Source organism: Salminus brasiliensis, chromosome 2 (assembly GCF_030463535.1).
Source record: "Salminus brasiliensis chromosome 2, fSalBra1.hap2, whole genome shotgun sequence".
In the NCBI taxonomy this organism is placed as follows: domain Eukaryota; kingdom Metazoa; phylum Chordata; class Actinopteri; order Characiformes; family Bryconidae; genus Salminus; species Salminus brasiliensis.
The window spans coordinates 45492849-45505295 of NC_132879.1; the positions used below are offsets into that span (position 1 = coordinate 45492849).

General features: G+C 45.1%; 2 protein-coding genes across 3 annotated transcripts in view; one reads left to right on the plus strand and one right to left on the minus strand.

Moving 5' to 3' along the window:
* Positions 1-12447, minus strand: part of wnt5b (wingless-type MMTV integration site family, member 5b) — a 104744-nt gene that overhangs the window by 27438 nt on the left and 64859 nt on the right. For both annotated transcript variants that reach the window (XM_072673916.1, XM_072673917.1), the window contains exon 2: positions 11575-11625. The gene's annotated coding sequence lies outside the window, so the exon portion shown is untranslated. The remainder of the gene's footprint in view (positions 1-11574; positions 11626-12447) is intronic.
* On the plus strand, positions 4743-6893 carry fbxl14b (F-box and leucine-rich repeat protein 14b). Its single transcript, XM_072673915.1, has one exon. The coding sequence runs from the start codon at positions 5647-5649 to the stop codon at positions 6847-6849; it is 1203 nt and encodes a 400-aa protein (XP_072530016.1). The 5' UTR covers positions 4743-5646; the 3' UTR covers positions 6850-6893.

The window sequence follows — 12447 nt, forward strand, 5'->3', positions numbered from 1 at the left end:
AAATACACTTAAAAAAAGAGTCCCTGTGCAGAAGCCTGGCAGCAGAAAGTGGAGTCGTACAGAAATCCATGAAGGAAGGAGCAAGAAAGGGGAATAGGGTTTTTTTGGGGTGGGGTGGGATGGGGTGGTTGAGTGGGAGGGGGGACATAAAGTAGCCTAAAATCTATTCATGAGGTGTCAGCTTTCAACAGCGTGTTGACACATGCCTGCGTCTCCTAGGAAACGGGTGCCCCGAGCGCAGTTATCAACGCACTTCCACGGCACGCAATTATCCAATTATCTCCCTAGCCTGAATCAGCACATCAAATCACATGACAAGGTTTTTTTTTTTTTTTTTTTTTTGCCAGGCCCTACAACACCTCCACAATTTGCATGTACCACTTGTCTTTCCAGTTCTCACCCTGTCTCTCTCCTTCGCTCCTGTCATATTTTTCTTTTTTTTTCCATTTTTTTCCGCTCAGTCTCGACCTGTCTCGTGCTCTACTTCAATTTCCTCCTCCTGTAACCGCCGCCGCTTTGGGTTCAGCTTACAATACGTGCAGGGAACATTCGGCATGTTCTGCATTTCTCTTTATGCGGCCTACTGTTTTATCTCTCTACTGTTAATGTGGTTGCTTTTTAATTAGCCTTCTGTTCCTCTCCACACACATACATACACACACACACACACACACACACTGTTTATTTCCAGGAGGGGTGTGAGTTCAGCCTTCGGCTTGGTGGGCCTGGGTAGAGGCGTTTTGACTCACGCCGGTGTGTTCTGGCCGTGGCCGTAAGACCAGCTGGAGGAGCCAGAGAGAGACAGAGAGGGTCAATGACCCCCTCCGCACTGTCTGGGCTTATGAAGCTCATACACATCCCTGACCTAACCACTGACCACAGAACAGGCCTACACTCTAAAATGAAAGGAGCTACCAAGGGTTCTTTTAGCGAAGATGTCATCAAGAACTATTTTTGTAAAAGAGACATATGAGTGAGGAACATTTTACAGGTGTAAAGAAGTTGGGGTAAAGGTTCTTTACCAATGCCAAGGTTCTTCACATTCACACATCTTCATAAAGAAAATAAGACTCTTTATAAGACCGTGGAGATTTCATGTTATAGAGAAGCCAGGTTCACATAGTTATGGGATTTGGTAGGCAAATTCAGTGTTGGCAGTCTTGCCCAAGGACTTGGACAAGGATTGTGTAGTATGGTGAGCTTGTGCAGCCACGGAATTGAACCTGACTAATAGAAAAGATACACAATGACTAAAACCTCGCTACTTCACACACATTAAAGTCCAAAGCATTGTTTTCTTTTCCTGTAAATTTACCTTCTTGGAGATAAGGTTCTGAGCAATGGCTACACTGTGAAAACAACTAGTATCAATTTATAGTCTAATGCGCTGCTAGTTGCACTATGGGTTGCAAGTTCAAATCCTGAGCCATGCTGCTTTGCCATCAGCAGCCAGAGTCCAAGAGAGCACAACTGGTCATGCCAATTGGGGTGGGTAGATGGCGCTCTCACACTTATCACTCTTGAGGCGATATTGGCAGGCATCTGTTAGTTGGCGCGGTGGAGCTGGAGACCCGGAGCTTGGCAGCCCTGAACTCTGAAACGAGGCTTATATATATAATCACAAATATCCACAATCTTTTTGTCTGCACATTAATCCATGATGATTTTCAACAAGATCAACAAGATTAAAAAATATGATGTTTTACATAATAATCTCAACTATAATAGGCAGCGCCACTACAGTGAAGAGGAAGGGCTGCAACCCACGGGTTGAAAACCATTGTAAAGAATTATGCCTTTTTGGATTCAGAATAATTAGCTGGGAAAATGAGCAGGACTTTGTGGAGTCTAGAGTAGCTTGCCTCTGAGTACTGCAGTCACGGGGTGGAGCCTACCAGCATTTCTTGCCGTTATTTATTTATTTAACATCTAATTATTATCCCAAAATAGAGTATGCATTGTAACCAGGATGGTGTCTAGTGTCTCGGTTCACTAAGTCCATCCCATAGTGTACTATATTAGAACAGGCAGCTATGTATGTAGGAAGTGCATGTAACTGCCATACTATCTTCTGTATAAGAAGCATTTGATACACAGTTTACCTCTGTTATAATTAATAGCCTGAATTCAGTGATGGGAGTATTATGTAATTACAGTAGAAATCTGGAAAATGGGAATTGCTGTACAGTACAGTGGCTGTGTATATAAACAATATACAATTACCTTTGTAAATAATAAAATAGTGTAATAACTTGCTTATTTGCATTACAGTAATATGAGCTGGGATTTGCACTGCAACCTACAACCTACTACACCAGACCTACACTGGAGTTATTTATGGGGAAACATGATGCATTTATGCATAAATGCAGTGTCATGTGACAGATTTCCCTTGTGTTCCTCTTACAACAAACAGAAACAGCATCATATAGCAGAGACATGTTATCTCTTGCCTAGATGGCTCAGGTGGAAAAAAATTAAGTACAATAAAGTACAAAATAAAAAAATAAAATGCATGTCCTTGCTATGTTTTCGGAGGGAGGACAGGGACGCTAAAGGTACAAAGGTTGTGACATGCAACCTCTGTACAACAATCTTTTATTGGCATCGTTAGTTAGTTAGATAAATATCAAAGGTTCCCCTTTTTGGTACTGCCAATTAACCCACCCCTTTCGTAGCTCCCCCTGCACCCTGTGCAGACCAACACTGTGTAAAATGTGATGAAGGTATGCTAAATTGTGTTCTCTCAGACTCCGGCCGCTGATGGCAAAGCGGCATGGCTTGGGATTTAAACATATGACTCCCAGGCCATAGTGGAAGCCTATTAGACCACCAAGCCACTCAGAGCTTCTTTTTAAATGGATTATGCTTTTATTGCTTCAAATTTGCTAAACAGCTACTGATAACTCTTATAGTCTTATAAACTAAAGGCTTGTATGTGTATGGGTTCACATACCAAAACAGCTATAATCAAATTTTAATGTTGAAGTTTCAACCTGTTTTCATCCATTATAATTAAATACGTTTTTTTGGGAGCGTCAAGAGTGTACGCCAAATGCCTTAAATGTAAATATTACATTTTTGAAGACATAAATGTCTATTATATTAGCTTCATAGCTCCAGTGCTACGCTACAGAAGCAACCTACACATGCCAAATGTGTCTGGGCTCCATTTGGGACCAGGGAAAAAAAAATTCAAAAATTAGATTTTGCTGGTGAACCACACCTTCAAGATTCCTGACTGAATAATCAGACCTTCTTTTAAGGGGTTAATGTAGTGCAGTCAACATAACTGATATGAGTGACACAGCGTTAGTTTATTAAAATGCCTGTAACTAGTAGAAGGTGAGGTGAAAAGTGACTAAAAGTGAATGGGTGGGTGCTCTCCTACATTTTTCTGAAGACAGAAAATGACACTCCGAGGAGGTAGAGACACACAGAGGCAGAGCGAGAGAGAGTGTTGGACTTGTGCTGTCAGTTGTGCTGTGTTGCATTTTCTCCTGTAAACATGAACGTGTTTCTGCTGCTCTTCTTCCTCCCTTCCTCTGCCGCTCCGACACACTCCAGTAGTTTCTGCAAACGCTCCCCTGTCATATCAGCTAACAATGCCAGCACACCAGCAAAAGGGAGGCAGGGGGGTGTGGAGGCCCAATGCCGGGGAATTATGCAAAAGGTGGAATCAAAAAAACCTTACATAACCTTTTGAAGGCAGGAATGGCGTTAACTGCTCAGGCTTAAGTTGACTGTTATCAAAGGCAACACTACTTTCCCTGAGTTTAGTCATACGAAACTGTTGTGAAGGGGTGTCATGGGCTATACCAAGAGACAAGATGGGAGGATTCTCCTTACAGTACTATTGTTTACCTACAGCCCTAAAAACAGGCTATTTGAGGGTTCTTCTGAACCCTTAGAACTTAAGAGAACCATCTAAAGGCTGGTTATTAGTTATAAGTGGTTGAATATCGTCACTGTCACTCAAAAAACTTGTATTGTCAAAATAGCTGGCATCTTTACAGGAGTAGAAAAAAAACCAATTCATTTCAATGGAAGTAAATTTTGGAGCATTTCTATTGGTCCATTCATCTTAATTTGGATACAACATAAACAGCTGCCAGATTTACATTATGTTCAAAAAATTAAAAATAGCAAAATGGAGATACAAAGTTTTTGCAGGACAACGATATATGATTCTACATAGCTAGCACCCAATCCAGCTTCCAAGTCAAAAACTATATATATATATATATATATTTTTTTTTGTGTGTATTTGAAATAATTTTACTAACTGTTTAATTTTGAGATGTATTTAGTAATAATAAAGTCAATAAATAATAATTTAAAATTAAATAAATAAGCTAAGTTTATGTGAGTGTTGGGGGAGGGGCTGGGGTGTACAAAAATCCCCCACGACGACCGGAACCAGAACCCTCAGCGCCAGTTAACTGTTATAGGCGGTTCATCAACTTTAATACCAGTAACCCTGCACGAGGACGTCGGTCACACAGTGAGTCCAGGCGGCGTAACCTTCGCCGAGCGTGTAATCCACCGTTGAGTGAACGTTACATCTCCATTGTGTGTCGCCTGTCATTTAAAACGGCCATCGCTTTTCACGGAGACTCTGAAATGAAAGCGTCGCCTCGCAAAGTAAGTCCGGGCTGAGCAGCAGGCAGGCCGCGCGCGCAGCAGCGGAAGGGTTAAGAGTAAAGTGAACTGAATTGTAAGAAGTTGGTTTCCAGGGGAACTATTCTTACTGTTCCAGCTGAGCTGGGCGAAACCATTCGCGGGACGGAAAAGGGGGGAGGACCACAACACAGCACACGCGTTAGCTCGAGCTAAGCGCTGCTAAAAACGGGCACGAACAAACATGATAAAATGGTGGAGTTGACATGTACAGATACACGCTGTAAAGTGTCGCTCCACTCGTCAACGTTTATCTGAGTTTTACACACGCGTCCCTTCCCCCCCGCTTCAGCCCGGTGCGGGCGGCCCTGCCAAGTCAGTTTGAAAAGATCAGACAAAGGCAGCAGGAAGCCCCTCGGCTTGGCAATGCGTGCGAGCGGAGCGCCAACGCGAAGCGAAACCTCCTTCTCTCCCTCTCCTTCTTCTCTGCTCGCGGACTGAACCGGACGATCACATCGCACTTTAGCTCCTGCTTACGGTTTACGGCGCTTTTGGAGATATATTTTTTTCTTTCTTTTTTTTTTTTCCTCGGGGGGAAATGCACGACCGTCTGGATCCTCGGCTCCGGAGAGGGCGATCATGTGAAGGCGGAGCGGGCAGCGCTGTGTGACCGCCAGCGTTCCCCCCCATCGCTGCTGCGCCGCCACCGCCGCCGCCGCCGCTGCTGCTGATTTTGGATTGGAACAAGCTTCAAGCTTTTTTCTTTGGGGGGTGGTGGGGGGGGAAGGGGGCTTTTGTATTTGAATACTACTGCGCAGGCAGACGGATCACGTGGACGTGGAGTTGATCGATTTACAACAGTTAAATGTGAAGAGGAAAGCAAGTGAAGGGTTTGGAAAATCCAAATTTTTACATTTACTTTTTCATTTCCCCCCCAGAAGCTCTGTACTTGGCAGTGAACGGAACACGTGAGTGGATTATCCTAGTTTTTTTTCTTGTTTTTCTCTTGTGTTTTTGTTTTCTAAAATGGAAACGCACATTTCATGCCTGTTCCCGGAGATCCTGGCCATGATCTTTAGTTACCTGGACGTGCGGGACAAGGGCCGAGTGGCCCAGGTATGCGCAGCGTGGCGGGACGCTTCCTACCACAAGTCTGTGTGGCGGGGCGTGGAGGCCAAGCTGCACCTGAGGAGGGCCAACCCGTCCCTGTTCCCCAGCCTGCAAGCGCGGGGCATCCGGCGGGTGCAGATCCTGAGCTTGCGGCGCAGCCTGAGCTATGTGATCCAGGGGATGCCCAACATCGAGAGCTTGAACCTGAGCGGCTGCTACAACCTGACGGACAACGGCCTGGGCCATGCCTTCGTGCAGGAGATCCCCTCGCTGCGCGTGCTGAACCTGAGCCTGTGCAAGCAGATCACAGACTCCAGCCTGGGCCGCATTGCCCAGTACCTCAAGAACCTGGAGGTGCTGGAGCTGGGTGGCTGCAGCAACATCACCAACACAGGACTCCTGCTGATCGCATGGGGCCTGCACCGGCTCAAGAGCCTGAACCTGCGTAGCTGCCGGCATGTGTCGGACGTGGGTATCGGCCACCTGGCCGGCATGACCCGGAGCGCGGCGGAGGGCTGCCTCAGTCTGGAGTATGTGACGCTACAGGACTGCCAGAAACTGACGGACCTGTCACTCAAGCACATGTCCAAGGGCCTGGCCAAGCTGCGCGTACTCAACCTGAGCTTCTGCGGTGGTATTTCAGACGCCGGCATGCTGCACCTGTCGCACATGGGCAGCCTGCGCATGCTCAACCTGCGCTCGTGCGACAACATTAGCGACACGGGCATCATGCACTTGGCCATGGGCTCGCTGCGCTTGGCCGGCCTGGATGTGTCCTTCTGCGACAAGGTGGGCGACCAGAGCCTGGCGTACGTGGCACAAGGCCTGTATGGCCTGCAGTCGCTGTCTCTCTGCTCGTGCCACATCAGTGACGATGGGCTGAACCGCATGGTGCGGCAGATGCACGAGTTGCGGACGCTCAATATCGGCCAGTGCGTGCGCATCACGGACAAGGGCCTGGAGCTGATCGCTGACCACCTGACGCAACTGGCCGGCATTGACCTGTACGGCTGCACCAAGATCACCAAGCGTGGCCTGGAGCGCATTACGCAGCTGCCCTGCCTAAAGGTGCTCAACCTGGGCCTGTGGCAGATGACCGAGAGTGAGAAAGTGCGGTGAAACTTGCCGGTGGGGGAGGAGGAGGAAAAGGAGGAGGAGGAGGAGGGGTAGTATGTGGGCGGGGAGTTTTCATTATTCAAAAAAAAAAGGCTGTTTGCACGCTGTCGTACTTGCAGTTCAAAGTGGTGAAACAGCCTGAATCAAGACTTCTGTTGTTGTTCATGCAAAAATCTCTATTAAAGCAGTATTCCATCCTAAAGCAAGTTTATTAACCCATTTCTATCAGCCAGTGTGGTGAGACACTAAAAAAAAAACCAAGAAGTTTGGTTTAATTCCTAACCAGTCGCAATATTAAACCTCCTCCTTCACACGTCATGGCGCCTAAATTGGTTTGGCTACCTCGTAGATGTAGTAGAAACTTGTATTCTTTTAAAAAAGAAAAAAGGAGAAAAAAAAAATCAGAGAAAGAAATGGAGATCAATTGTGCCTGGAAATACACTCCCCCTCCCCCATCTTGTGTTTCTTTTTTTTTGCTTGAGAACAGCAGAAATGAAGCACTGGGCTCTAACTACCTTTGTTAATTTGGCCAACAAAAGACTGAAAGGGGATGAGACTGATGAGACTGGCTCGAAGAACCGAACCAAGTTTATGCAAAGACGGACAGAAAAATACAAAACTGCTGGTTTGTATACGAGAGCTTTTCTATTTTTCCTTCCGATTTCCGTTTCGATTTTTTTGGAGCTCGACTCGCAGGGGGCCTCAAGGAAAAAGCCTTTTTTATTATTATTATAATTTTTTTGAATCCGGTGTCCCCACTGCCGGCGTGTTTATGCTTACGGAAAGCAGATATTAGGTTAGTTAACTGCTGTTATTCAGAGCATTGTACTTCAAATTGAAGTGAATTTGTTTTGCCCACAGATGTCCCTTCTCCCAACCAGATCCGTCAGTAGCCATTCCGTTTTCATTGACCTTTTCGTTTTTTTGTTTTTTGTTTTTCCTTTCCGCTTCCTTGTAGATGACCGGTCACACCTAACGTTTTTTTTTTTTAGGTTTAAATTCAGACAAAAAGGACATTTATTCAAATGAAGAGTAGCGGATTTCTTTATTTCTCTCTCTCTCTCTCTCTCTCTCTCTCTCTCTGGGGTAAGAATCAAACTCATGTGAGGCCTGTGTAATATGATGATGTTATCGACCTGCAAACATGTACTGAGTCCTGCTGAGAAGCTACTGTGTTTTAAATGTACTGTATGTATTTGTAAAAAAAAAAAAGAATCTCAAATTGTTTTATATTCTTACAGTAAACATTAAAGTTGATATTTATATAATTACCAAAAGGACACAACTCTTTTCACAACCATCTTTAGCTTTCAAAGCATGGAGAAGCATGTGTTTTTTTTTTTGGTTTTTTTTTTGGAGGGGGGGGGGGGTTACGTAGGGACTAACATGGCATGGAGCTTTGCAAGGTCTAGGATCTGGTGTGCTGGAAGCAGGAAACAGTTGCTTCGGATGAGCAGATGCGGGTACATTTTAAGGACTCCCAGAATATTTCTCTCTCCTTTGCGGTCGTTTATCATCCTGTGGTGTTGTGCCGTGTTTACGAGGTGCTACAAAATGGATGCTACTGCCTGATTAGGCTGCTTAGGGTGCTCGGATAATAAGGGACAGGGGTTTTCGTCACAGCCACAGCCGGTGTTTCGTGGCCCTTGGCTTGGATTATAGAACTGGCAGCATGTCAGGAGGTTGAGATCGTGACTGTGTGTTTCTGTTTGGGGCTCCAAAGCATGGCACATCGAGAAGTGAGTGCTTTTGCATTGATGATTTTGATGTCTTGTAGAGCTCAGTCCTAGATAAAATCCCCACGTTTGCTATTGTCTCCTGAAGTTAAGCAGCCAGGTCTGAATTTCTCTCGCTCTTTCTTTCTCTCTCTGTCTCTCTCTTGCTCAGTCACGCATACCACATCTGAGAGATGGGGTTTGTCCCGCGGGAGTCTTCCTCCCCCTCAGCAAATCCCCACCACCACCACCCTCTTCTTTCTTTCTCTCTCCTCTCTCTCTCGTTCACACACACACTTTTAAGCATTCCTTACCATCATTCAAAGCGTTTAGGCTTTCTTCTTTTCTCCCCACACCCCAGTCCTCCCCAGCACACAGTGCAGAGGAGGGGTCAGACGAGACGGAGGCTGCTTGACCAGTGAGGGAGAGAGAGAATTCACAACCCAAAGGTCACTCTGATCTCTCTTTTAAAAAGCTCTGCTGAGTTTATAGAGCTTAGTTTATGAGCCGTTCCTTACTGGGGTGTTTTACCGTCGCGGTGGAGTTATCTGTGCTGTTGTATGACATCTAAGATGATGCATCTGCTTAAACAACAGTTGGTGAACCTGTTTTTTGCTGCTAAGTATTTCTTGCTTGTTGTATCGCACAAGAAACTCCTGTTCATGCTCCATTCATTGAAACATGATGATGTGCTTGCTTTTTTTTTTTTTTTTTTTTTAAGCACATTTAAATTCCTACTATTACTAAAGCAATGTAGGGCCTTCTTTACTGTTCGTCACATTAAGACTTCCAGCATAGAATCAGCCGTCCGCAGCATAGCAGTGTTGGTTGATAGGGAGAAACGTTTAGAAGATGTTACTCCTGTGCAAAATCTCGAGCCATGATTCTTTATTGGCGTCGTAATACAGGTCGTAAAAAGAGCACCGTTAGGGAGCGGGAGCGTTCTAACAAAAGAGTGGGCACATTCGCAGCAACCTGCAAGGCTTCTTTTTTTTACGGGATTTGCGGCTGAAGGTGTCATGGGTTCGCAGTGAGAGGCTTTGAAGTTTCAGATGAATCTAGGTCAAGGTGTGAGGGGTTAAGCCTGGAGCATGCAGACGGTTCCATTTCGAAAGATGTAGTTAGTCTAGTGAAGGCTCATTTGTAGTTCCTTCACGTATGGAAATTAATATGTCCGTTTCAAGCGCTGTAACCTTCACTGCCTACATGCGTCTATTATGCTTGCGTGGAAGTTACGCAATAGAGCACTAGAGGGCAGTTCAGAGTCCAAAGTTTCTGGCCAGAACAAACATGGCGACGGTGGCGGCGCTTGCGATAATGTACTTACTACAGAAAAAAAAGTTCCGCCATAAGTTTCTTTTCTAAGGTTTTTTTTTGCCGTGTGCAAAGGGCGACTTTTGACTACACTGCCCCCATGAGTTCCAGTGGTACTGCTCTGTTCCGTCCGTATCCACAAGCTTCAGAGAACGCAACTACAGACAAAAGGAAAGCAGAGTGTGGACAGCAGGCCCTGTCCGTATCAGTATGCGTGTTTATCGCAGAACATAAATGAGCCTGAAGAGTTGCGGCGATGGGTGATGGCATAGTCTGCATTATTAAAAAGCAGGAAGAAGCCAACAGAAAGCTTTGTCGGGTGGTGTTGTAGAAAGATCACTTTTGGTTCCCTCAAGAAGAACTTCTCAAACCGGTCCATGGAGTCTACATTTTTTCTCCAATCCAACTCAAAACACTCAGGGATCGACAAAATATGTCTGGGAAGGCCCTGAGGACCAGTTTGAGAACCAAAGCCATGAAGAACGTTTCAGAGGATGCTTCACTAAGGATCTTAAAACCTTTTTAAAGTTATTAAAAAGCCTACTCCATAGCAAAAAAATGTTTATACGTCCGCCCGAGCCTTTATTTTAGGAGTGTAGAAAGCTTAAAGAAAGTAGCTTGGATAGTAGAAAGAAAGAAAGAAAGAGAGAGAGAGAGAGAGAGAGAGAAGGTGCAGAGACGTACTGCCAGCCACAGATGCCTGGAAAACGGGGAGGAATTTGTGAGTCACCGTTTGACTTTGCTCTGTGAAAAGTGAGTGTGCAGTGCGAGGGCCCTGTCTGACTCTAGCAGACGGGCACACGCGCCGCCTTAGCAAACACACCACAGCACACATCAGGGGTGGGTTCTGTGGAAACGTTTCTCTGTCTGCGTTTTGCTTTGCTTTTAAAATGCTGCTCTAGTCGGTTTAGAGTCGAGTCTATTTTTTTAAATAAAGGACACAAGATTCTTTGAAGCAATTCTGGATCCATGAAGAAGATTTAATTGCATGGTTCTTTAAAGAAGCATTTCTGGAAATGAGATGTGCAAGGGTGAGGAAAGTCAAGTTTTCAAAACTTCTAGGACATGCCAGTGGTTTCACACTTGCATTTCTCACTCTTGAAATTTCAGAATGACTCCAGTTTTGCATTGTTTTCTGAATAATTGATGCTATCTATGCTCTAGCCTGTGCCAGTGGCCTATGTGAGCGTTGGTGCATCTGCATCCCTCTGCAATTACAATGCCAAACCACTAGTCTGGCAAGTGTGTTGATTTTCTTGGAGTATTACAAATGATGGTGTCTGAAACTGAGGGGACATCGAAGGAGATGGTCCGTACAGCCATTTAAGCTGAAGGAGGTGGAATTTTCTGAGCTTGCCTGGCCATGTGCAACCATATGTCTCACATGAGTGTATGCATAATGTTTGTCCAACCGAATTTAAAAGTGGCGGCAACGGAGGAAATTCAAGGTTACCAAGTCTACTGGTTATTGTAGTCTGTGTCCCCATGAAGCATAATTACACTGGGGAGGTGCGTGTCAGGCTACTGTGTAGGGTAAAGTGTGGGGTACATGGCTTTGCATAGGCTACAGCGTAGGCTGCGCAGAAGTGTAAATTGGCCTTGCACTGAAAGTCAGGGGGCTTCGAGGGGAAGCCCGCCAATATTGAAACACTTCTTTAGAGTGTTTTAATGTGCAGTGGTGCATTGTTGAGGAACTTACCGACTTGGCTGTCTTCGCAGTGGTGGTGATGAAAAACAGCGGTCACAGTGTCTACAAAGCAAAGATAGACACTTTATTTACTATCCAAAACCAACCAAAGAACAGCATGTGTATCTTCTTCACTTTTTTATATTGTCCCTGTCCATTTTGCACAAAATGCTCCAAAATGACAATAAAATCTTTGTACATTGACTCCCATTGACAGTTAAGCAGGTTTAGAGATACGGTTGCAGTAAACTAGTGTGAAATGCAACCATAAGGCACTATGGTTCAAGGATCGCAGCAGCCGGAGTCTGGCCTTGCTCTCTCAGGAGTGGGTTTAATGGCACTCCTAGTGTGATGTGTTAGCTGTTGTGTCGGAGCTGGGGAGCGCACTGACTGCCTAGCAATGCTGCATCAGCAGCTGTTAAAAAAGAGGCAGTGGTTGGCATCACATGTGTTGGACAAGACCTGTGCTAGTCTTCACCCTCTTAGTGTTGGGGACATTGCTAGTGTGGGGGGGGGGGATTCGCATGAACGGGGATTGGGTAATTGGCCTTTAAATTGGGTGTGTAAAAAAGTAGTGGGGAAATCCAAGTTAGGTTTTGAGTACTGTTTTGCTATGGACTACAGGCAGGGTGCATATATTTAAAGTCAAAATCTCACTACAAAAGTATTGTCTCAGGAATCATCAGTGTATTTATAAGCAGTAGCTTTTAGAGGCATTAAACTCTAATTTACCACTAATTTATTTACCACTGTAAATAATTCATACTCTGATGGTTCCTCTAAGGAGATCATTTCAGATGAAACCACTTTAAATATCTTTTAAATGGGCAAATTATGCACAAGTTTTGGAAAACAGGTTAAATCCATAGAACAAGGCTAAATCCA